The sequence below is a fragment of the Eutrigla gurnardus genome, assembly GCF_963514095.1.
Source record: "Eutrigla gurnardus genome assembly, chromosome: 12".
In the NCBI taxonomy this organism is placed as follows: Eukaryota; Metazoa; Chordata; class Actinopteri; order Perciformes; family Triglidae; genus Eutrigla; species Eutrigla gurnardus.
Genome location: NC_139926.1, coordinates 1702162 through 1729721, shown reverse-complemented (window position 1 = coordinate 1729721; position 27560 = coordinate 1702162). Strand labels below are relative to the sequence as shown.

General features: G+C 41.5%; 1 protein-coding gene across 1 annotated transcript; it reads right to left on the bottom strand.

Annotated features, from left to right (window-relative positions):
* Positions 1-16514: 16514 nt before the first annotated feature.
* insig2 (insulin induced gene 2) lies at positions 16515-26380 on the bottom strand. The gene is made up of 7 exons (XM_084022944.1): positions 26244-26380; positions 24476-24685; positions 24000-24172; positions 22010-22134; positions 20954-21120; positions 19918-20017; positions 16515-18238 (listed from the first exon to the last, which is right to left on the bottom strand). Exons 2-7 carry the CDS (start codon positions 24595-24597, stop codon positions 18197-18199), a joined length of 729 nt encoding a protein of 242 aa, XP_083879070.1. The 5' UTR covers positions 24598-24685; positions 26244-26380; the 3' UTR covers positions 16515-18196.
* Positions 26381-27560: the final 1180 nt, after the last annotated feature.

The window sequence follows — 27560 nt, the reverse complement described above, 5'->3', positions numbered from 1 at the left end:
GGTTCTGTAACGGACAAGAATATTAATCTATGGTTTGTCAATATTGTAACATAATAGTTTCAGCACATGCAAATATAAATGTGGTTCCAGGTGTGTATTTGTAATGGTCGCTGTTATTGTTGGTCACTGTTATTGTAATGACCACTGTTAAGACTGCAGCAAGTTCAGGGTTAATTGTTCGTTGCTCTGTTGGTAATGCCTCGGGGCTCCAGTAGGGGGATCCTTCTCTCCCTCACTCAATACAGAGACGAGTGAATGCCAGAGCAGCGTTTGTGCATTTCTTCACATCTCTCTCACTATTCCCCTTTTTAAGGTAATTACTGTACACAAAGCACTATAAGTTTAGGAGCACATGTTAAGAAGTGGGTTTGTCATGTGGCCGTTGTTTTTTGTGAAAGTAAAATATGTGTCCTGTTGATATATTGTTGATAAGGTGGAGCTAATTCGGTCGGAGTATAAGCTAGCTGCTGGAGGCCTCGCGGTTCCGTCGAGTCGGAGTGTTCCTTTTGTTGTTGGTGTATATTGTAGTCATACTCCTATTATGTTCCTTTTGTTATTTGCGTATATTGTAGTCATACTCCTATTATGTACTTGTAGCTGGTAAACTGTTATATTGTCTGTAAGAGCCCAGTTCATGTGGCAGCTAAAGTAGATAAGCCAACACGTTAAAATACAGTTCATAATCCAGATCTCATGCAACTTTGGTAAAAAGATCATTTAAATTGTTTGGATACAGTTAAAACGACCCTCTAGTCATGGTAACTGTGGTCCTGAGGATGAATGTGTGCATACTGGAAGCATGTACAAGTGTAATGTGTTTTGTTTGTATTGTAAGTTCGACTCAATACAGAGACAAGTGAATGCGAGAGCAGCGTTTGTGTATTTCTTCACATCTCTCCCTCACTATTCCCCTTTTTAAGGGCACAACAGTTCCAGCTGATCTGGCCTGTCGGCTCCGTCAGCCCCCTTGACATTGTTGAGGTGTGTTCACAACAAACACAAAGCACATTTTCGTCTTCCGTTCCTCACATAAGTTGCTGCAGGATAATTTGTGTTCAGTCACATCACTCACACTAGATGCTCCAGAAAGGAGGCGTTGCTTTGCTCCATGTAGACCCCAACCAGGTTTCCTCCATCACGGCTGAAATAACCACTGTTGGATTCACTGGATCTAGCAAGACCCACGTGGGCTGGTATACCACAGCGGGAGAAACCCAAAATAAACAATTTATCTGTAATTTAATAGCAATAACCAGATAAAAAGGATGATGAAATAACTGGTAATAATGGTGCTGATCAGTAAAAAGTCTGAAGTCATGCTTTGTTAGGTCTGTCTGCAAGACTACAAGCTAACTACTTTGAAATAGGGCTGGGCGATATATTGAATATACTCGATATATCGCGGCTTGTAGTCTGTGCGCTGTAGAAAATGACTATATCGTGAAACTTGAGTATACGTTGTCACGCATTTGCTTTTAGCCGCGGACATTTAACTCCAGGCTTCTCACACTCTTTCTCGTCTCTCCCTCTCACAGAGAGACAAAACAAGCGCACCTAGTTATGCCCAAGTTATGCTTCGGCGTTGACACAACGCAAGGGGGCTTACGGACCCATTACGTCCTTGCGGACCCCCCTTACATCCACCGCAAGGGCCTGACGTGCACCTCCCAAAAATCCTAGACGTGCGTCGAGGCGACGCAGCACCAACGCAGCGGCATTGGCTGTGATTGGTCTGCTAACTACATACACTGGAGACCGCTTTTCCGGTTTCCACACATAAACACCGCCACACCAGTCTTGATTGAAATTTTCGATCTGCAAAGCCAGCAGTCTCTCTGTATCGGTCTCCATCGTTCACTGTGACTAGGAGAAAGCCGGAAGGTAAACAAATATATATATAACGAGGCTAACAACGATATACGTCACAAGTGTCTCAGTCGGTCAGGCAGTCTTTACAAAAAAACACAGCGCCCTCTACCGGTGTGGCATTGAATTGCATTCCGACACGTAAACCCCATGCAGAACCATCACGGTCTCACGACTGCGTCCAAGCATCTGCGTGGCCATTGCGTGGCCATTGCATGATCACTACGCGGAAGCATAACGGAGGCTTAACAAACGTCATTCTGTCGAGCCCGCTTCCTCTCGTCGCCGTTGTTAACTGATAGTGTAGTTCAGATCAGACGCGAAGCGCTGTGATCCTACGAGGCCGTCTCATGCCGTGAAGCGATCGTTTCGGCGTCTATTTTGTGTGCGAGCTGCAAGTGATCGCGTCATTTCTGGCAGGAAGTCACACAAAGAAACACGAGACAATCTTAAACAATTTTAATTTAGTGTTTTGAAATGCCATGTGAGTTACAGCATGCACAAAAGTGCACTAATTTCTTGTTTTGAAATGTTGTCTCTGTGACAATTTTGCACAAAATGTGCACTTTCTGTTTTGAAATGACAATTTTATGTTTGTGACACTCACTGTTTAATAAATACCGTTTTGTTAACTTTGACTTAGTTGTGATTTCCCCTTTTTTGAATGAAAGTTTAAAATTAGCATATATTAATGCAGTATGAACAAGAATGTTTTAATGTGGACATAGAATCATCATACTGGTGTGATTGTATGCATCAAAGTGTTAATTCAAGGCTAAGGCAAAATATCGAGATATATATCGTATGTCGTGACATCGCCTAAAAATATTGCAGTATTAATAAAAGGCCATATTGCCCAGCCCTACTTTGAAAATGCTTGTTTTCTGAATGGAGTCTGGCTTGATGGATGCTAGGCTATGCTAATATTTTAGCTGCTCCCTCAACCCTCCAAATAAGGTCATCTAGACATAAATACAACAGAGACCTTGTTGTTTGACCCACAGACAGTCTCTGGTTTCTCCACATAGTCTGGTCTGGTCTCTGGACTAATGTGAGCTACCATCATAGACCTCTGGAGGACCACAGACAGTCTGTGGTTTCTCCACATAGTCTGCTCTGGTCTCTGGACTAATGTGAGCTACTATCTAGACCTCTGGGGGACCACAGACCCAGGAGACAACATGATTTCCTACAATTCTGATTCAGCTTCATGTTTAGTGTGCTGCTAGCTGTTATCATCATTAACTACTAGCTGTTAGCAGCGTCTCCATGTGGAGCACAATGAGCTGTAGCATTAGCTAATGTGCTCCTTCATGTAGAGTTTTAGCTTTATCTCTTGCACTGTGAGTATTCCCAGTGAAACCATCAAATCCTTTGATTGGACAAACAAACACCTCCCTTATTGGTAAAAGTTCCAGATTGACTGATGAATGGATGCCATGATATTATTGGTGGAAGATGATTGGTACTAGCTGATGTAAGCACAAATCACATTTTTTTTGTTTTGTCATTTTTGTTAAATAATACGACCTGGGATGTACAAGGGTTAAAAGCTGCGATGTTACAGTTTGTTATGCTATTTTAGACCACACACATACACCATCTCTCTCTCTCTCTCTCACACACACACACACACACAAACACACACACACACACACACACATACACACACACACACACACACACACACACACACACACACACACACACAGCTAAGTGGATTACACACTGATGATTTGTGTTTGACCAAAAGCATTTAGTCACGGTGCACACAGCGATTCAAACCCAGGATTAGGACCGAGCATGTCATCTGTTGGGTCAGCGAGCATGTGGAACGCTCAGTGATTTAGCATGTCACATGTGTCTGTCAGCGTACGAGCTAACAGGCCAGCTGGGCAGACAGAGCAGCCGCCATGGGAGAGCAGGGAGGTCCCACTTTAGGTTCACATCGACACCAGATGTAGCCAAACACCAGGATCAGACTGGCCCGTCATGTAGGCTCACTGAGCGGCTCACAAGCCGACCAATGGTACGCTCCACCTACAGATTTATCAATTGAACTGTTCCGTGTTTTGGATGTTAAAAATGTAAAGATCTCTTCCGGTGTGTGTTGGTGCAGCCGTCCTGTCAGCTATGCCCAGGGAAGGAAAAACACCTCTTCTTCTACCTAATAATAATAATAGTAATAATAATAATAATAATAATAATAATAATAATAATAATAATAATAATAACTTCCTCTTGACTTAAAGTGGTGGGTCCAAGAGGCTTTTTTGTACATGTCCACATGGTCTATCTAGGAAAAAATATTTCATGCATGTACGCCCAACCTAAAGGGGGGGCTGTTACTCAGGAAAAGGATATAAAATCAGTCACATTTCATGTCGCCATTAGGTGATGTGACTCTTATCAAGTATAAATATTTTGGAGCAGATTGGAGAAGAAACGGTGAAGTTATAACAGCTTTAATGCCTTTGGTGAAAGGTTCAAAATAGTAGCGCAGTCATGGCATCGCCCTGGCCACACCCCTAAATATTCTACCCATCTTTTGATAACTTTTTGTCCTTCAGGCCTTTCCAACCATATATTCAATTTTGGTATCAATCGGATCAACGGTATAGTCCAAGTTTGATTTAATACAACCCCTGTGAATGGCCCAAAATGGCAATATTTGGAATTTTTTGGAAGCGCCCCACATTACTCGATTTTGATTAAACTTGACATGTTTGTTCTTTAAAGCTATGGCAACAAAGCTTTCGAGTTTCGTAATTATTGGGCCAAAGGTTATGGAGTTATGCTAATTGCATTTGGTGGCACTACCCTCTCATGGTCATTGGCCGATATCTTCTGGTTAAAAGCATATTTTTAAAACCTTTTAGGACCATCACCCCAGCTAGGTCTAATGAGTCCGCACAACAAATTTCGTCCAAATCGGATTAATGGAGTCCGAGGAATGAGCAACGACGGGTTTTTTCATAAAATCCAAGATGGCGGAAAATTTCGGTAGGTGGACTTTGGTACTCCAAGAGGATTTTTTGTAGAGGGCACTTGTATTTCATGTCAATCGGAGTTACGGGGCTTGAAAATCCTGGCACTAGGTGGCGCTAGCGAGCAACTTTTGCCAAACGAATGCCAAACCGCTACCATATCGAAATATTCTGTTATTTCTACGCACACACCAATTTTGGTTAGTTTTTTTAATGTTGAGGCCTCCAAAACGCGAGTTACTTTCGCGTAAGAATAATAATAAGAAACATTCAAATAACAATAGGGCATCGCAGCCCGACGTTGTCGGCGCTCGGGCCCTAATAATAATCATAATAATCATAATAATAATCATCATAATAACTGTATGTATATAGCACCTTTAAAAACATTTTACAAAGTGCTATTGACAGTGGAATATAAATATGATTAGGTACACAAATACAACAAACACATCAGAAGAGATAAGGTAAAAAAGACAATAAAATATAAATTCATAATATTAATTAATAATAAATAATATAATAATTTATTTATATATATTTATATATAAAATATTTTATTTATTAAACTTTTTAATTGAATCATCAAATTGTATTTTATTGAGTCTAAAATGATTGGATTTCCCAATAAATGTGATGTTAAATATGTGTATATTTATGTAAATTGTAATTCCCTCACATTGCTAAAAAAAATTGACATATGTATCCAGATGAATATGAACATTTCATTGTTTCAATAATGTGTTCAGGTTATAATGTGATCATTTATTTATTGTTAAAGTCTGCTTGTCAGTTGGCCTGAAAATCACCAAATCAGTTGTTGACAAAATCAAACTGTTCTGTTTATTGCATGAAATGAAATACATTTCCAATCAGAATCATGCGTAAGTATGAAGCATGATGAGCCGTTAATAAGTGCGTGTTTGGAGCAGAGAAGCCTACATGGAGTTGTTGCTGAGCTGCAACTTCTCAAACTGCTGCTGCACAACAGTGACCGACTTCATCTGTGCTTGAAATGTAGCTTTGAACATTCCCAATGGGGGGTGGGGGAGGGGGGCAAGCCCAAATCACCACGGGGACCGTGACAGTGCCTTTGAATCACAGACTCGTTCTGAGAAAATTTGGTTTGACCTCCATGACAGAGTGGCTGTGGAGTTTGTGTCAGGGCAGGAAATCACTGTATGACGACAATGCCATATGTGATTAGACAAAAAGTGACTCCGAGCCTCAGGAGGAGCACAGTCGCCCTTTGTAGTCGACCACGGACCCTGAGGAACGCCCTCATGGCTGCGGCGACGAGCGTCTCCATCAAAGACCTCCGCTGCTTCGGGAAATGATTCAGTTCTGTCGTCGGTCCAGGTGCTACGCTTTAAACACAAGTCAAATATGAACCAATGTAGCATTTGAATATGAAGCAATCTTCTGCATGGACTTCCCCGGGGGTTTTACCCGTATTTCTGATTAAGCATTGAATCGTGGCACGTAAAAAACATTCATCTGGTTTTCAGATTCCCAGAAACTTCCTCACCCCTCAGAATAAAAATAAATGCTCACCTGAATGATTCATGTTATGGAGTTAATGTGTTGTTTGTTCACCTGTGTGACATCACCAGATATGCAGGGATGTATTGCAGATTCCTTTTCAGGCCAGTTTGAGAGTGGAATAATAATAATAATAATAATAATAATAATAATAATAATAATAATAATAATAATAATAATAATAATAATAATAATAATAATAATGTGTGTGAATGGTACAGTCCATATTCTGTAGATCTACAGAATGTTCTGTTTCAAAGAAGTCACCGTGAATGGTACAGAAGACTTTTTCTATTTCTTACAGCGTAGAGTTTGTTTGGAATGTTTTTCTGGATCCAAAAATGGAGCAGCCTTTTTTATTTACCTCATATATGACGTACCTCCACAGGTGACTGTTGGATGAACAGTGTGTGTGGGTGTGCTGACTGGTCTGGACCCGTCCTCGCAGCGGCCCCAGCCTTCTGGGTCCCCACGTCTATGCAGATTCAGGGACTTGAACACAAAACACAGCCCTTCATGTGTGACCAGACCATTGTTCCCTCTCACACAGTCCTCACTTTGATGTGTGTGACTCTTTCTGTCCATCCATACCAACATCCTCAATAGAAGCAAACCCTTTTCTGTCCGTCCGACGCCTCAGCATCAGCTTCAGACTTCCTTCATAGTTCCCTAAAGTGAAACAGATGTCTGCAAATGAATCTCCGTCAGCGATACAGCACAACGACAGTGAACAGGAAGAACTGCTCTGTTGCTCTGCACAGTCAAGACAATGTTGAGTCCATGCAGTCGGAAGGAAGACGCCTTTCAGGGGCCCCTTTGAGATTCTGGGCGTCAGGGGCATGTGGGTCGGGGCCCCCTGGTTAGCTACATTTGCTCCGAAGCTAAGAGGTTGCCATAGGAACGTGGCGCCTCATGCAGACGCCTCTTTGATTGACATACGTGCTCCACGCAGACAGCCTGAAGACGGCGGAAGAACACGAGGTGGAAGTCAGCCATTAGTCTGGTTGAAAGTCTTTAACCTCCACTTGATCCCAGCTGTGTGTGTGTGTGTGTGTGTGTGTGTGTGTGCATACATCTCATCAGTTACCACATCAAACACCAGCTGTATCATATTTTCCTAGTGTGTTTTATTTGACAGAGAGGCTCATCAATAAGAGAACTGGATGAATGACAATTATAACAATTATATATTATAGATATTAGATATTTCATCTGCTGTGACCTCCCAGAACAACATGAACAACAGGACAAACCCTAACATGACCCCCATGATTCTCCTTGGTGACATGTGAGTTGGTTCAGGAGACGTGTCATATTGCGCCCCCTTCTGGTCATCTGTACTCATTATTTGTGTGTTCGTTCATGGCGCGAAGCCGTTCAGCACCGAATGCAGTCAACACATCGGACTCCCTGACACCACAGCACGTTTTAAATATGAATATGTTATTATGTTATTGTTGGGGTGAGGGTGTGTGAGTCATATTAGTCATGAACACCAGCCGATGACTTTACAGCGACCCCTGCAGCGCAACACACATCTTTCAGATGTCTCCTGTCTGGAGGTCCCTGAACACTATGCTTACCTCCACTCATATTCCACCATCACTCTGAACATGTTAATATTCCTAGTTGGATATGGATCATTATGAAGACAACTCACATTAACTAACAGGAATATTAATGGATAATATTTTCATCAGACATGTTAACAGATTAGTAGGAAAATTGTCTTTAAATAAACCAGAATATGGAAACATTGTCAGAATTTCATTGCAATTTACTTTTAATTGCATTTCTCAACATGAAACTTCAACAAATGAAACAGACTTCTGTGTCCTTTTTAAGTTTGAATGGAGAACTATTGCAAAACATCTCTTATGAATACTGGTTTACGTGCATCATCCACACTACCTCAATGATCCACTTGGAATTCATAAGCAAGCCTGATGAAAACACCTGCTCACAAGTATTCTTCCTCTTATCGTACAGTGACCAGCTGTTTGAAGAGATGACTGAGCGTTTTTAGAAAACCGAAACATTTTTTCACCTACCGGTATGTGTATATATGTATGACAGAGGATATGAATTATGGAGAAGGGGTGGGATTAAATAAGTGTATACTTCTTCCCACTCCTTTTCGGTCAAGTAAAAAAAAATGTTATTCATGTACAGTATCTCTATACTTTCCAGTTGTGTAATATTTTTGTTCTCGTTTTGACATGTTTGAAATAAAAACAATCTAATCAAATATACTTCTATAACCTGCAAAGGAAAAACAGCAGCACACTTATGTCTAATGGAAATAATAAATGTTATTCTATGTTTATGCTAAACTGTTATATATACTGTTCTAGTTTGGTATATTTATCATTCTATCTATGATCAATTTAACCTGTTATGGTATCGGGTTTTATTTAAGCCCTCGCTGAACCTTAACAAAGGCCTTTAACCGCCGTGGAGGATCAGAGAGAGGACAGGGAAACGGCAGTAGATGGTGTGTGTACAGAATAGAGAACAAAGGTGCTTATTCATCAAATGTTAGATATGTCAGAAATATTCATCAGCTGAGATGTCATGAGGCTGCTGTTCACTTTCACGTTGAACAGGTGACAGATGAACGTGAAGCCTCATACCTCACACAAGAAATAGGGTTTTAAATCTTATCAAGTGTCAATGACTTGATCTATTATTGTGTCGAGGTGATCTGTTATAATAATAATAAATACTCGTGTTACAATGTGCGCTGGTAACGTTTAGTCGCTGCAAAAGTTAAGTTGTTTTGCCAGAGCGTTTTGGAGGTTTATGGTAAAATAAAAAAAACATTTGGTACAGACCTTCAGAACAGATTGGAGCTGTGATGGATCCCTCTTGGGGGGGGGGGGGGGGGGGGTCGCCTTATGGCTCTCTTTTATATCCACTTATCAAAGGAAATGACTGCCAAACACTCATAAACGGTGAAAGGAAAAGGGACCAAACCAAAAAACAGTGTTTATGATAATAAAAACAAAATTAAACTATGAAATCAAGCGGTAAGAGGTGGGGGTCGTTTAACCGTCTGGAAACTCTTGTTTTTCTCTTCCTTTTTGTGTTTTTGTCTTGCAATACAAAAGGACAGATTCACCAACGCTAACATTAATGCTCGTTGCCACAGAGAGCAACACATTGTTAGTTTGGTCTTTTCATGGAAACTGTTGAAATGAAGCAAAATGTGCAGTAACAGCAGACTAATATGAGACTGTTAAAGCCAAAGTAAAAGCATGCTGGAGGAGAGAGAATCAGCTCTCTGAGCTGGTCGTCACATTCAACCCTCCAGCTGAGATTAGCTTAAAAAACCCTGTTGATCAAATATGAATGAAATGGCCAGAAACATATGAGCCTTTCTTCATCCCTCTCTTGTCCTTGTGTGCAGCAGTGCTGTGCGGATGTAACAGCAGACCCAACAATGTAATGAAAAACCAATTAGCTGCTTTTGGCACCGAACACCCGACATGCTCATCCCACCTGAGACCGCCGTCGTGTTGATGCCGCGGCCTCGTCCACCACCTTTCACTGCTTCTCATGGACGTTTTCGTGGCTGGCTTATTAAAAAGACGTGCTGACACGGCAAAGAATCTATCGCTTTGGCTGGAAATATGATTCTGGGACTCGTTGCTGCTGCTCTGCTGCTGCTGCTGCGGCAGCGAGGCCACAAAACTCCATTATTGCCTCTATTCCAGCTCCCTGTTAGAGAGCTGAGGAGAGTGGAGACACTGGTGGAATAGGAGGCTGATTGTGATTGATGGCTTACCATTAGCAAGTCTGTTATCGCTCCGGCTGGGGGGAACGACCACTGAGTTGTAACACAACACATTACCTGGGTCTTTCTCCCCGGCCAAGAGCCGCTTAAATAAAATATAGACCCTCTCTCCGAGATCCTCATTCCCCGCTCAAGGCACTCCGACTGTTATCCCGTCAGCTGTGATTTGCTGAGCATTCCCACTCAATAAACACATCGTTAGTATTCATATTATCTGCAGCCGCGTTGGAGATATCTGTCTCTCTCTCCGCCTGCAGGACCGTTTATGTTTCTGCTGTAGCTTCAGCGACTCTGATTTTTTTTTCTCCCCTCCTTCTTCCTTTTTCTCTTTGGTGCTCCCTGTCAAAATGATTGATTGGGACCAGGCCACTGAGTGTCCTGCATTACCCCAACAAATGATCTGGCCCTTGCTGGCAGACCTTGGCCGGAAAGAAATCAATATTTCACCATTAAAATCTATCAGAGGAAAGTTAGGGCAGCGACTGTCAGAGGCGACACTATCAAGCCGCCGCAACATTAAACCTGACACCTGCAGCACATCAGTAATCAATATCTAGTGGTTCACAGATCATTTGTGGTCACGTTTTAAGCAGTGATGGATGTCTCCCTGGGCAGTGATTCATGTTGTGACACCGTTTAACAGGGTTTTATTCCAGTTTAGATGCTCATCCCTCAGAGACAGGCCGGAGATGGAGCGCTGTGGTTCCCCGCTAACACCTATTTCATTGTATTCGGCCTGTCCTCAGCGATTACCGCACGCCTTTTATAGGTTTTGTGCCCCACCGTGTGTGAAAAACACATAAGCGAGTGCAAGGTCAAACTTTATGAGCTCCAGCACCCGTGGCAGATGTAACAACTTTTACACGGTGGTGTTACAGCGATGTCGGGGGGGGGGGGGGGGTTGCCAGGGTGGCACAAGCTGCTGCTGGTTTTATAATAAAGACTATCTAGTAAAAATGTTAATCACTATATGATGTTATATCCAGCCACATGCAGTTGTAGGAAGGTTGCACCCTAAAGGTGGCGTAGCTTCTGTTTTATTATGAAGGTACATGATGAATGAACTAATGTTGCTGTATTCTTCCTCCTAACAACACTGGATGCTGCTCTGTGCTGCATCATAGCTAGATCAGGAGTAGAAGGGACGGTCCCCAACCAACGTAGCAGGGGGGTCAGTTTCATGTGGACCGGTGGCTGTTGAAGCAGGCCAGGTCCTGGACTGCGGTGGAATAGTCTATTTCTCTGAGGAAGGTTCCGAACTGAAGAAGTGACCCGGAAGTAAACAAGTGGCCACCATGATAAGAGCCTTTCAGATTATCTAAATGCAAAGGAAATGAGCTCCAATGCTTCCTTTCAGAGCTCCTTTAGCATCGGATACAACAGACCTTCCGATACGAAAGGAAAGGAGATCACTCCGACCCACAATTCTTTGCGAGAGCAACATTTAAAGTGCCGCACACCTCGGCCGTTCATGAAAACAGACAATATGCATATTTGCATATTTAACTATAACCCTCATGCAGACATATAGTAATTCGAAATGTGTTGATAAATGTGTGTGGACAGTGATAATAATTGAATGGTATTTTTATTTATTTAAATCTTGTTACAAACTTGACAAAAACAAAACTAAAACCACAAATGAAATGTAAATACAGCAAACGGTCAAACAGGAAGGAGGAGCCGCTGGACCTATAGCCGGTCAGTGAACGAGCTGTTTATAAAACCAACAACATGGGGAGAAGTGGACGATGTGCTTTTTGTAGTCCATTATTGTAGTTTCTCCAGCGGAGATGCACGTCAATCACCGGTGTGGATCATCAGCTGTCAATCATCAGCGGCTGCATTATAATGACGTAGCTTAGTGAAAGTCTCTGCGCACCGCGGTCGACTTTTCCTAAATCCATTTGAGTTCTCCTATCGCCTTTCCTTAAAGGAGTCATCACCTGGTTTTATACGTATCCAGCCCCCCTTGGATCGCTTTGGATCAATTCGTAAAACTTATTAGAAAAAAGAAAAAAAAATTTTAATCAAACATTGAGCTTGTTCTGACCCTTTTTCGTACCGCGATTTTATCACGCGAGATTACGCGCGAGGTTTTGACTGGTCCGGATGTGCATTGTATAATATGTAATGAGGCGCGCGTTGATTCGCCGCAGGAAGGACAGAGCCGGGGGGGCTTGCCTGCATGCAGACTCCAAAACATAATGGCGGCGCTTCGGCGATTTCAGGTAGCGGACGGGGCGGGGTTGGGTGGTGAAAGAGGGGTGGGCTTATGCAAGTAGCCGCCACGGTGACGTCACCGAAGGCGCAGAATCAAAATCTCGTGCTTTAGGAATGCACACCCTTGTGTGCTATTCCTGTTCGGAAAAAGAGCAGAAGCGAAAAAACGGCGCCACTTTCAAACTCCAGCCTTTCAGGCAAGTTTCAACTGAGGTCAAACACAGATATGCATGTTTTAACAAGAGAAATTGCGATTTCCGGGTGATGACTCCTTTAAGCCCGTGACATTTTCCGGAATAGGAAATAGGAATAGGAGTTAGGACCTTATTTTTGAACTGTTCGACCGCAGCCCTGACTGAGGTGAGGGTTTCCCAGTAACGTTATGAAGCAGAGAGATCACGTGTTGTTAACAACATCGCTGTTAGTCTGATGACTGATGACTTTGTTCAGATCATTTTCTGCAACAATTGTAGCGAGCAAACTATCAGCTGGTTAGTTATCTAGCTTGCCAATCTTTAATGCTACACTGGTCACAGAATGAATCAAGCTCGGTCCAACGGTCTAGCTAACTAGCTAATTAGCTAACTACCTAATTAGCTATCTACCTAACTAGCGAATTAGCTAACTAGCTAATTAACTAACTACCTAATTAGCTAAATACCTAATTTACTAAATACCTAACTAGCTAATTAACCAATTTGCTAACTACCTAACTAGCTAATTAGCTTACTACCTAACTAGCTAGCTACCTAAGGCATCCGTCTTCCCAGTGAGCTGCACCAACCCTTTCTAACGTGTGTTGTCACCATAACAAATAACAACAATCTCCATCTTCTTTTGTACAAGTCACATGACCACTGAGAACAGTTCAATGTCTGTTCTACTTCCATGGTCTGCACCCTGGCGTAAATGTAGCAAGACATTCATTACAACCACACACACACACACACACACACACACACACACCTGATTCCCGTTAAAAGTTGCAAGTTGCAAACACATCACCTGGCCGGGTGAGGTTCCTCTGTGATTCAGCAAAAGTAATATGAATATATATATAAGCTCCAGCATGTTATTTAGTTGCTGTTCCAGCTGTACAGATTTTAGCTTTAGTCAATCAAAGGACACACTGAAGTCACAGAAGTGTAATGACCACGACCTCTCAGAAAGCTTCAATGACATGAGACTGCTACAGAAACCATTCAGATTAGGTTAAGGAAAGAAATAGATCATGGTTTGGGTTAAACTAACGTATAACTATGTTATTTAAAATAAATAAACATTGATTTTCGGTTTACATTTTCCTGTGTTTGACCCATTCATCCACCTACACCTCAATGTGGTGTTTGATTCAAATGTATCTCTGTTGAACCCATAGACTGTAAGAAGTGAACATTTACAGCTAAGTGTTAAAGTCATCTTAGTAGCGAACTGCATTGGTAGCTTGGTAGCAAGCTGTCAATCAGCAGGTAGCCCCGCCCCCTAAAGCATCCCCTGATTTCTGGTCTGTTTCACTCTAAATGGACCATCATGTACCAAATGAACATCATGCTAATTAACCTACCATTGTTGTTTCCATGGTGCTGGTATGAAGCACCGCTAATGTGCTGTTAGGTGGTCGTGGTCATTTCATGTATTTCTTTGAGAAATTTTATTGTGTGTGTGTGTGGCAGCTTGGCCTCCGACTGAACTGCTTCCTAAATCTGTACATTTCTGGAACAGGTCTGGAAGAGGTCTCTCTGTGTTGGGTACCAGGATGTAACGTTACTATAACAACAGGTCTCTCTGTGTGTTGGGTACCAGGATGTAACGTTACTATAACAACAGGTCTCTGTGTGTTGGGTACCAGGATGTAACGTTACTATAACAACAGGTCTCTCTGTGTGTTGGGTACCAGGATGTAACGTTACTATAACAACAGGTCTCTCTGTGTGTTGGGTACCAGGATGTAATGTTACTATAACAAGAGGTGTCTCCGTGTGTTGGGTACCAGGATGTAACGTTACTATAACAACAGGTCTCTCTGTGTTGGGTACCAGGATGTAATGTTACTATAACAACAGGTCTCTGTGTGTGTTCTGTACCAGGATGTAACGTTACTATAACAACAGGTCTCTCTGTGTGTTGGGTACTAGGATGTAACGTTACTCACACTAACAACAGGTCTCTCTGTGTGTTGGGTACCAGGATGTAACGTTACTATAACAACAGGTCTCTCTGTGTGTTGGTACCAGGATGTAACGTTACTATAACAACAGGTCTCTCTGTGTGTTGGGTACTAGGATGTAACGTTACTCACACTAACAACAGGTCTCTCTGTGTGTTGGGTACCAGGATGTAACGTTACTATAACAACAGGTCTCTCTGTGTGTTGGGTACCAGGATGTAACGTTACTCACACTAACAACAGGTCTCTCTGTGTGTTGGGTACCAGGATGTAACGTTACTCACACTAACAACAGGTCTCTCTCCTTCTTTCTCTTCCGGCTGATAAAAAGAGTCGCTGGATAAAACGCATCAGATAAGCGTAGCGAAGCTAGCTAGCGAGCCGAGCTAACGGTTGTGTTGCTGACATACGTTGTGTGGGACCAGAGATGTTGTTGACTGAGGGGATTCACTACAAGTACAAACCTACGACACGTTGAGACCTTCTGGACTTGAAACATTCTTTTAAATGGACAAACATCACATGTGGACTTCATGGTACAATTCAAGGAGAATGAAAGAAATATTTGTCTCTCTGCCATACATTTTTTTCCTGAGTACGGTCTAATGAGTGGCACATGAAGGGGCGGGTCTTAGCCTCTCTATAGGTGAAGTCGTTTGGTACCTGAATCATTACAGGCAGGTGTAATAAAGAGTGATCCAAACAAAGACAGAAGTAGCAGCCGGTTTATGAGGACGGCGTCTCCCTTTTCTACGTTTCCTCCTCAGCAGATATGTGAGAGCTCTCACCCTCGCCTCCTGACCCTCATTCTGTGAGAGGAGATAATTGCTTGTCAGGAATAAATAGAGAGATTAATGAATTCATTAGCGGTGGGGAGTTTAGCTCTTCGGAGCAGCACTTACGGCTATGACACATCACGCCTATTGTTTTACTAGCTAGTTAGCCTTGAACAATAACATTCACACAGCAAATTGCCTCATACGCTCATGTAAAGCACCGAGAAACTGTGTCCTTATCCGGGAATTTAGCAATAATGCAAACAAAGGCCCTTTAACTCCCAATTATTCATCTTAATTACTTGTGTCTATACGAGCCTCTGTCTGTGGGAGCCACCACAAGACAAGACACATTAATCCACATTAGCCACCAACACGCTACCAGTTGATGTGTGCAGTTCTGCAGCAGAATGTTGGAGACAATGTCCACTTTAGCTCCTGTGTATTCTGAGAAACATTCCACCATAAAGATATACAATGAAAAAGTCTTGTGATAAAGTTGTGATAAATTGATATACAGTATGTTGTAACCAGAAGCAGAGCTACCATGTGGGGCGGCCTCCCCAGGGCCTCCACGTAACAGGGCCCCATATTGGGCCACAATTTCTAGTTTGGTTTGCTTCAAGTCTTTAAGTTCTTTTAAATCTCACCTTAAAACGTTTCTTTAGGTGAACACTTTTGGAAATGTTTGATATACTTTTTTATTTATACTGGTTTTATTCCTATGTACCTGATCTAATTTGTTTTATTGTCTTTACTTCTGCGGTGCTCATTTCTTTTTTGGTTTGATTTTCTTTTGTGAAGTACTTTGTAACATTGTTATAATAATACAGATTGCACTTTTCTACTATGCAAACAGCTTGTATGAAAAAAGGGCTCTGAATGTGTCGTTTGTCTTTAAGAGGAAAGTCCATTTTATATCTTATACATTATATACAAACATCTTGCTTTTTATTTTTTGTCTTCGGTATTTTGTAAGTCTCATTATTTCCACCTTGTTTATTTTAATGTCCTTGTATTGTTTTAATTTATTATTATATATTTAACATTTAATGTTATGAACTATATGATCGTATTATTACATTCTGATGTTTGATGATGTGTTATCGTGACATATATATATTTCTGCAGACTGGCTGCTTCTATCAGGTGAAATGAGAGGCGATTACCAAAAGGCCGTAGTCTTTATTACACAGGTCAGCTTTAGTGAGTGGAACCTTTAACTCCTGGTTGACTCTGTACAACTTCTCATTACGTCACAAACGTTGCCGTGATGGTGGTACAAAAACTGCCCCGTAAAAATGCATCAGAAAGGTTTCTCCGTATTGTGGAGCCTCCATCACAGCGGATCATAAAAACACCGTCCGTTTCTGTTTAGAGGCATCGATGGATGAACTGGGAACTCATTTATATGCTGACTCATCATACCCATCATGTTTTATCACAAATGGTTATGAAAGCGTCCCTTACTTGACCCAGGCATACCACTGCTGCCTGTTTAACCTGCTTTTATTTATTAGAGGATTCTCACCCCATCCACCCGCCTACTGCATACAGACTTAAACACTGCTAAACACTGGGCATGTTGGCTCTTTGTTGGAACCATAACAGTAATGCAGCTGCATTCAAATCAGAAGAACAACAGAATACATCATGTGTTAATGTGTCCAGAGACAGTATCCTCACACTCATAACACCATAGGTATCCTTTATAACGCAGTGCAAACAGAATGCAGATTTCCAATTCGGTATGAACTGTTCATGGCTTTAGCTTACAGTAATGTGGGTGTTAGCTCTGTCAATAGGAAGCTATCTCAGTGTGTTATGCAGGGACATTAACACTATTTCTTTCTACTTTAAATTTCTACGTACTGATCTCCATTACCCATCTACGTTCATATATTTTAGGTATTGAACAACTCCAGTTTATAAAAGGATTAAGTCAATTGCTATGAAGTACTGGGACATTTGGCATTCCTACTGTTTTGGGGAGAGCAAACGCTGCTTTAGTCTATTTCTTTTGACCAGGAAACTGAAAAGGCTACAGATATACATTTGGATAACTGTTGCTCTCTGAAACAAAAGAAGGATTTAAAAGTGAAAAATTCAAAAAAATTGTACATTCTTAAAACTTGATTGTGTGTTCAGGTATGTACGTGCATGTACCATTCACTCAATAAGAACTGTGTCCATGTTCAGTCTCTGGCTGTGAGGATATGAGCGGGCGGGTGTGGCTGGTAGAAATACACAGTGCAGGTTGTCCTCCTCAGAGCCACTGCAGACGAGCGTACAGCATCATCATCATTCCTTTATCAGGAAACGTCCATGTAGATAGAACGACATACAATAATCGCTCTGCTATATGGATTGCTATCTGTGTAGATAGAACTGAACGGGGCTGTTCTCCACTGAGACGTGAAAGATGTGACAGACTCAGGAGATTAAAAGCTGTGCTTAGGACAACAAAGCCAAAGGTTTCAAACATCCAAGCTGATGTGAAGAACGATAGATGCTTCGCTGCTAATCCCTCCGCAGGTAAATAGAGATAAACGGCACCAAAGAAAAAAACACTACAAACTCAGCTCACATTGTTCATCCCAGTTCTGGTAACAATACAGCCAGCGGCCACCCCAAGCTCTGCACGGCCCAACGACAGCCAATCAAAAATACTGCCTTTCCTGCGGATCGCACCAGGCAGCCAATTAGGGGACTCAGGTCTCATTTGACATGTGGAGCTGGCTCAACCAGGGCCAGCCGGTCCGAGGTTGTGCTGCATGCAGATGTCCTCTAGCTTCAGGTTGGTGCAAAGTCCTTTTGAGCAGAGGTCTGGTGACAGCCCTCAGTCCTGATGGGTCTTTTCCTGAATTAATTTGTATTCATACTGAAAAACACACAAGAGCAGGGAAATCTGTGAAACACTGAACAGTTGAATGCATTTTCATGACCACTTTCTTTGAGTGCAGAACGTTGGCGGTTCTAAGGAACCAGCGGGACTCTAACGCTGCGTTTACAACAACGCAAAGCTCATTTTCCCGAGTTTGACCGCAGGCTCATTTGTTGATTTGCATCATCATGCTAGTCGCTACGGTGAGGAGACGGGGCTTACCTTGATACCAACAAGTTTTCATCCGTCATAACCACTGCTGCTGCTTTGTTTTGTAAATATGCACATTTTCATCTATTCACATCTTTGCAGTAACTTTGTGTGCAAAAGCGCTGCCTGAAAAATGTGTTGTGTTTGGTCTGAATACAACTTCAAAGGCAGAGAGTTTGGAAAAACCATAGAGCTTGACTTTGAACGCATCGCCAAACCAAAAAGTCCCGCCCCCTTTGTTCAGACCTCTGTTCAAAGCCGCTTCCCCAGAACGCCAAACGAGTGCTCCGGCAGTGAATAAGGAAGTAAGCATTAGGCTCGTTCGACTTGATGTAGCCGCCTGCAGCGCGCCACCTAACGTGATGTATTGTGGGTTGAAAGCGATGCATGATGGCTAGAATTTGTGTCCGACTTAGCAGCCGACTGCAAAGACGTCACAGGGTTGCGACCATATCACGTGACCCAAAACATCGCGAGAACAAGTTTTTAAGAGCCGCTTCTTGCGGCGCTTGGCAGCGCGGTGAACGGTGGCTGCAACTGGCTTGTCCACACCTCCGCTACAGCGGAATGGTTCTCATTGGTTAAAAGTTCAATGACGTGTGTTCAGGTCCGCACTCGGCGGCCACCTTGTGGTGAAATGATACTTTTTATTTTGGTCGCATTGATCTCATGGCTTGATCTAAAGTTCCGTGCATTGTGTTGTGAGTAGGCCTATTATATGTGAGGTCTGGTTAATACAAACATAGAATGATAATACAAATATACTGGGAAAAAAGAATGCCTTCCACATGTTGCCTTGCGTGTGTGTGTGTGTGTATGTATTTATTTATGTATATATGTATATATATATATATATATATATATATATATGTATATATATGTATATATATATATATATATATATATATATATATATATATATATATATATATATATATATATATATGTATATATATATATATATATATATATATATATATATATATATATATATATATATATATATATATATATATATATATATATATATATATATGTATACATATCCTCTTTGGTTTGCTGCTGTGTTCTATCGCTTGAGCACTATAGTCACGTTGACTTTGTTGTCCGACTTGACGGCGTTTGGCTGCCGTCTCTTTTAGAGCCCGCCCCCTCAGACACCTGCAGCTCTCGTCGGCGTGGTAAGTCAAGTCAAGTCAAGCCAAGCCCATCCCGAACGAGCCTACTGACAGACAGACGGGCGCTACTTCTTTGATTGGACGGGGTTTTACAGTCCTGCCCGACCACAGATGATATTTTTTTTGTTTGTCAGAGCATTTATTGTATTGATGGCTATCGGTATGTTGCCAGGATTTCAAGAAATATAACAAAGTGTTTCTGAACAGTATCACCCACTCAACCTTTTATACTAATTCAGCAGAGTTTTGGCAAAGCAGATTTACTGAAATAATAATCCAATGTCTTACCAGAGCTAGCTGCCGTCCGATGTTTCCCATAGTTATCACGCCTGCGAAGAAGATGCAAGGTAACCAGGAGCGAATGTACAGGAAGTCTGGGGAAGTATACCTGTGCAGAGAAGAAGCAGCAATTTATTCTTTAAACCATACACGGCAACACTTACATCCAGTTTGCTCTGATTATCTGGGTTTGACAGACTATTTAATAAAAAGATATCCAGGAAAGAAGGAAGTTTTAAAATTCCAATCATAAGATACGTTTAAAAAAAGAAATTGTGGTTGTCATTTAGAAATACATTACAGGATTGTATAGCCCAACGATATCCCAGTTAGTTATTGAAGTGGATTTAAAACTGTATTGACATGCAAACATTTGTAAGAGTAAGAGTGAGCCAGGCTCAGCACTGCTGGTATGTAGCTACACACTGGAACACTGCTGTCATAGACCAACATTTAAGGGCAAAACACACTGTAGTATAGTCCTTGGAGAGGAGAAAATGACACCATTTGTTTTCTGTTGTAGTTTCACTTGTGGAATCAACTAGTGATGGGATGATATAGGATTTTATCGTGGATCAAGATACAACATTTTAAAAAAACACTCACAATAAGTTGATCTGAATTTTGATTATTGGGGTAATCGAAAATATCACGAGTGATTTGCTGTCACAGAAAAACCGTCTTACTGCTACTATGGCAGAGCAGTGAAAAATAGAGCCTGATTTTAAAAATAAAGGATTCAAAAATAAAATTGTATTTATACTTTATTTATGCTGGGAGACCTTGTGATAAATGATCTTACTTAAGATTATTTGATTATTATTCACTAAAAAAGATGTGTCTCATCTGTGATGCAATAACATATTTGTTTCTTGCCAAAATGTAAAGTGATTCCAGTTTAAGCAGTATTTTAAGAGTTTTAAGCATAGCTTGGTGATTATTGGGATAATATTGCAAATGATAATTATCTTGACCAGGATAATTGTGACAAGAAATGTTGATATGGTCTAGTATCAGAATGCAAACTTGGTGTGAGGGAACTTACTGGAAGACTCCATTATAAACCAGGAGTTGGGTGGCCAGCGTTGCCAACAGGGCGATGCTGACTCCCAGGCCAAAACCGCTGCGGGAGCGGTCGAAGGTCCACCACAGACCAATGGAGAGCGCCGCCAGAGTCAGAGACAGCTGGACGTTATTGGCAAAGTCCACTTTCTGACAGAGGTAGGGTCAAGGACCAAGCAGAACATGGCTCTAGTTTACATAGTGGTGTTACAGTTCAGCAGTGCTGTGGAGATATATGTACAGGTCTACCTTTCACCCAGATAGAACCAAAGCACTGCATTCCTCTGCTTAAATAGTGAGGTACATCCATGCACCCGAGCCTGCACTACAGAGGAGAAAACACTGCAACCCATCAGTCTGATGCCGTGTTCACACACACAACTTTCACATCGCTTTTTGGATTCAGTTGTTTGTGTCGTGTTAGACGCACCAGAGAGGAGGAGGGTTTACCTCCAGGTGCTCGGGGAATTTCACCAAACTGGATTCAGTGGATCAAGCAAGACACACATCAGTTGGTTCACCACAGCTGGAGGAACCCAAAACAAACTATTTAGCTTTATTATTATTTACTTATTTATAGCAATAACCAGATAAAAAGGATGCTGAAATAACTCCATTATGATGGTGATCAGTAAAAAAAAAATCGGCTGTCATGCTTTGTTAAGTCTGTCTGCAAGACCACAAGCTAACTTCTTTTGTTGGTTTGGACCGCAGACAGTCTCTGGTTTCTCCACATAGTCTGGTCTGGTCTCTGGACTAATGTGAGCTACTACTATCTAGACCTCTGGGGGACCACAGACACAAGAGACTACATTTGTTTCCTACATTTCTCAATGGACAGGAGAATCTCACCACTGATCACTTTAGACCAAGCGTGGCGTGAATGACACATTTCCTGTATTCGAGTCATTGGCACCACATAAAGAGTTTGCTTTTTTCTTGGTGTGAACAGGGCATTAGACAGATAATATTCATCAGAACATATTCATACAGAACTGAAGAGCAACAAATGCATAAAGTCGCAGAGGTTTCAGGATACAGCACTGGCGTGGTTAATGCCCACAAACACAGCCACACAGCGCATCACACTGGACCATTCCCGCTTGAACTTGTGTGGCTCCCCCAGACGGCTGTCGATGCAGGGGTACAACAGCCCGATCATTGCTGTGAGGGGAAAAGGCACACTCAATACACAGAGCAGAAAATCACAAGGCAACACAACCAGCTTTGGCTACTATAGTGGCACAGTTTACATTGCTGGTACAAGTCTGTGCTCAGCCCCATCGGTCCGATGCCCAACTGGGTTATATTCATCCACCACACCATTGCACAGATGTTCTGATTAATTGTATACATAGAATTCAGAAGGATTTGAATGTAAAAACAAGGAATCTGGAAAAAAATAAAAAAATGTCATCAGGCCCTACAATGAATGAATATTGATGACTGAATGTGTCTAATGTACAAATCCTTTTATTTCCTTGCCCAAAGCTAATTTGGAAAAATAAGTATAAACTGCGGCAATTTGCATTGCAGCTTACATCCTAATAACATCTGAACATACTAATGTGGCTACTGAATTAATCATTAATTAGTTTTTGCACAGTCAACAGAATGCAGTAGCCGTTCCCTGGAGGAGTGTGTGTGTTAGCAACAAGTGGATGCGACAGACTCCAGCTGGAGCTGTGGTGTGTCTGCGAGGAGGATAGCCTCGGGCTGTTGTGCTTCGTGCTGAGCCGCTAGGGAACGATGCTGCGTTCCCATCCACGGCTTTACACCCAGGGGAGCACATTTCAATAAGGCCGGCTAGGAGAGCACGGCGGGCATGTTATGCATTTATATCAAAGGCTGTGTGTGTGTGTGTGTGTGTGTGTGTGTGTGTGTATTGTCTTACACCCTAAATGTTAATGTTTCCGTGTAAATATAACATGCCAGATGTGCCATCCTCTTGTTTAGCTTTTTTTTCCTTTTTTTTTTTAACATCTCCACGCCAGTTTTAATGTGACAGAGCTAAGAATTGTGGGTAATTCCCTCAGGCAGTCGGCAGAAATTCAGACTTCTGGAGAATGTACATAAAAGGCTCCAAATGTATGGGAGAGAACCCTCCAGTCCTAAACTGTGTGTGAGTGTTGTGTCTTTCAGCCACTGAAATGCATGTTCACTGTGATATTCTTGACTCTCAATGCAACATAAACCACTTGGTAGTGGTTAGTGTGTGCATGGAAGGTGCATCCCAATCATAGACTGTCTGAAACCAGTATGTTTAACCACTTGTTGAGGGTCATTTCACTTTCCGCTATGTTGAGCACTCAAACTACAATTTTTATTATATTGTAATGCCTGCTCAGGCTATTTCAGTGGTTCCCAACCAGGCGTCAACCTCTGGGTCTCAAAGTGAAGCCAAAGCTGAAGTACCTTAAACGGTTGTAAGAAATTGGGTTGTATAGAAGTCCATGAGAAAACGGTCCTACTTCTGTCTTGATGTATTATCTCAGTAAACATTGTAAACATGAGTTTATGGTCTCAATCTCTAGTTTCAAGTCTTCTTCAATCCAGCATGATCTGCTTCCTTGAAACTTAAACCACTGATATTTAAGGAGCAGATTAGACTTCAACAGCATAAATCATCCTGATAGATAGATAGATAGATAGATAGATAGATAGATAGATAGATAGATAGATAGATAGATAGATAGATAGATAGATAGATAGATAGATAGATAGATAGATAGATAGATAGATAGATAGATAGATAGATAGATAGATAGATAGATAGATAGATAGATAGATAGATAGATAGATAGATAGATAGACTCAGATGTACCACCTCTACAGTCAGACCGGGCCAGTTAAATACTGTCAATTAGAGGGGGGAATGCCAACGGCCCTCCTAACTTGGACTGCTGTTAGAATGCACCAGAATGTGGGAAATTGCATCTACTTGATTTAAAATGTTCTGGGGGAGGACGCCCAGACCCTCCGCCTAAACAGGAATCTACTTTTTGTCATTCATATATGTGTTCAGATACCTGAGGCTGTGCCACAGCAGGGCGGCACCCACCAGGCCGAGGAGAAGATACTGCTGATGACATCAGGGGGAAAGAGGGTGACATTTCTCTGCACCTGAAGTAAGTTCAGCACCAGAGCCAGGAAGACGCCCACAGAGAACAGCATGGACCCTCGGATCACCAGGTTTGTAGTCCTACATTGCACAGTGAAAGGAGTCAGGAGACTAGGAAGATGCCTCCAGTGTCAAGTTTTATAGTGCAAACTGACAACATGAACATGCATGTAGGTAAGTATATTAATACAGCGTACTGCATCCTTCCAACAGATTCCTACATATCCTCCCATACAGTAGGATCTAAAATAATAATAATCATCATAATAATAATAATAATAATAATAATATGGGAGTCGTGGTTCTGAAACAACATGTCCCTGCCTTTGGTCCTGATGTTGTCCTTCACAAGGTGAGCTTATGTGGAGAAGAAGCAGCGCTAACCTGTTGGTGATGCCTGAAATATAGGGGCCCCTGGTAGGCTGTGGCATCTGCTCAGGCCCTGACCACTGCTGCTGGCCCCTGGTCACGGCGCCGTCGCTCATGGCTGTCAGTGTTCGGGACATGCGTGAGCCTAGGCCAGGAAAATAAAGAACGGTGTGACGTCTTTACCCACCAGTAAGTCCAACGTCCTCCCTGACATCCCAGACCAAGCTGAAAAACAAGCACGGGCAGGGAATCAAGAAAAACTGGAGAAAAAACTAAAAAAACTCAAATTAGCAAATCACAACTTACATCATGCTATTCAGTGATTTTAAGCACAAATGTAATACATCTGTCATCATAGCTGGCAAACAGAACCTATTCGGAGTTGCTGCATTGACTCAGACTGACTAAGCCAGGAGGAATAACCACAAACATAACAGAACATAAACAAACATTTCATTCTTAAGTGACTACAGAGCTTCCAGTAAGGTTGGGCAATATTCACAACGTGTGGTGTGATACGAGTAAATCCATCAATAATACGTTAACATTTGTATTTCCAACAACATATTTGCAAATATTGCATTAAAATATGAAATATCAAGACAAATTACACAAGGTAATAATCTACAAGTACTTGGCTGTAAACCAACTACTTACTGTATAATTAGGCTACATCAGATGAAATTATCCATACACTGTATTTATTACATTTATTTCTGCTCTTCTATGCAATCTTGTACTATTTGTGTACCTGTATATATATTCTGTGTGTTGTTGTCTATGCTTAAACACTATGTTTCCAATTAATAGGTCACCCTAAATAAAACCAGTGCAGTCTAGTACTTTACGTTTTTGCTGAAACCGTTTAGGGTTTGGGTTTAGTCTTCCCCACTGGTATTATGAGATTGATACCTTTCTCTCTCTCCAGTTTTGTTTCGACTTGATTTTGTATTTCAAACCTACTTGCTTAATGTTATCTTTAAGTAACCATATGGCTATCTGGATGTGTCCTTGGCACTGCCTACACCGAGAACCGAAGTGAACTTGTGTACCTTAAAGCGACAACACTGCGTAGAGAGCTGATTGTGGTTGTGACGCCTGCTGTCACACAGCCCGACTGTTACTCCATCATGCAGCATAAACCGAGCAGCTCCATGATGTGTGGTACTCGTTCAATTGGCAGAGACAGAGAAGCCGCTGCTACACTGGCTACTGAAAACACGCTCTCAGTGTACTAAGTGGTGGTACTAGTTCATGTTACCGAGCTGCGCAAAAAGTTTGTACTTTACTACATTAATGATGAGGTAGCGTTAGATAACGACGTGTTGGACTACATTTACCTTTAGCCCCAGTCTGTACAGTGACAGTTACATAGATGTCAGCATACATAAGAGGCACACACTGAAGATAGCACAGCTCACGTGACTGTGTGCTCACATCTCACTTTAGAAGTTTGATTTCCAAATAACTTAGCTATCAACAGAGTTGCTATGGCAGTTGGCCACCGTTGCGTTACCTTCCGAACTTAACCTAGCCTTAGCATCATAACAACATTTGTGTTTGTGTTTTTTTAAGAGACAACGGCATGCCTAAGTTACGGTAATAACAAACAAGTAACGATAGCCGTGATGGCAGCGGAAACGTTAGTTAGCTTGACGTTAGTTGGCCAGCCTGCTAATATGTAACTAATAAGGTTAGCTAACGTGAGCTCAACTAAAGTGCATCTGTCATTAACAGCTAGGTTAGCCGTTAGCACGCAGGCTGGGTCAAGGAGAACGCTTACCTTATGTCGACAGAGACATTCCACAACACTCAACGTGAAACAGTTCACGTGACATTTAAAGTAGCTCAGCATGTACTTCTTAGCCGCAATACCAAAATATGAATTAGCCTGCTCTTCCTACTGGGACCATTTCCGGCTGCCTGAAATGAATGAACACTGAATCATGACGTCAACACGTTGCATAAAACTGACGCATCACGTGATCAGAGTTTACGCTTATCCAACCGTAAAGGAAAAGAATGCTCACCTACAGTACAATAAAATGTACATCATAAATGAAATAAGGTTAATATATTAAAATATTCAATGTTACATTTCATTCATATCAATGACCTCAACATTACAGGAGTAATACTGGATTCTGTTTAAAGTATGTTTAGGATAGAACTATATGTTTTTTCCTAGCAGGACAAATATCCGAAATCCTACTGCAGTTTTGCACAGAAAATAAACAGCTGCATGCTGTCGTCATTCTCATCCACAAACACTCACACTTTTTTTCCTGCAACATATTTGATTTGCTCTTGTGGTCTAATAGGCTTACGAGAGGTGAGAAAGTCACAGTGCGGAGTGGATCACTCTTAATCCTCAATCCCATTTACACTCCGTTTTGTATTCAGCATATGGAGGTGTGCCGATCATGACGGGTTTCAGGGATTATAGCTGGCTACACAATAGTTTGAATATAAACAAGCTTGCTTTCTCATTCCACCATAACTCACAGTGAACTTTATCTCGGTTAAACGTGCTATACAAATAAAGTTTAACCAACTGTAGTTTTCATGCTATACAGAGTTTAAAAACCCAGGACAAAACTGCCGTTATTGTCTGTCATTATGGCTAAACAAACTAAGAAAAATAGACAGGAGGAAAGGGAAAACTAACAACATCATGTTATTATTATATAGAAAGGAAAATGAGTTATGTTATCATATTTCGTTTTTAAGGCGGGGAGTAATCGTTTTATTCAAAAGTTGTTATTTGGCAAAAACGAAATAAATCATCAAAATCATCAAATTAAACACATTTATATAATATTTTGTAATTTATATTTTAATTGACATTTTCAGATTTCAAGACAAAACACAGAAAAATATCTATACCCCAGATCTTCCTCAATGTCAATGTGGTTTACATTTCGTATGACCTTGTCATCAAGTGCTTTCATCATTTCAAGTATTAATTGTTATATTTATATACGATTTACAGAAATAGAATCAAGCTGTGATTCCCCATAACGTTCACTAGATGTTAAAATATCTTCTTTTTTTGGGGGGCAAACTAATGTTCGCAATGTTCCAGGAACGTTTCCCAATA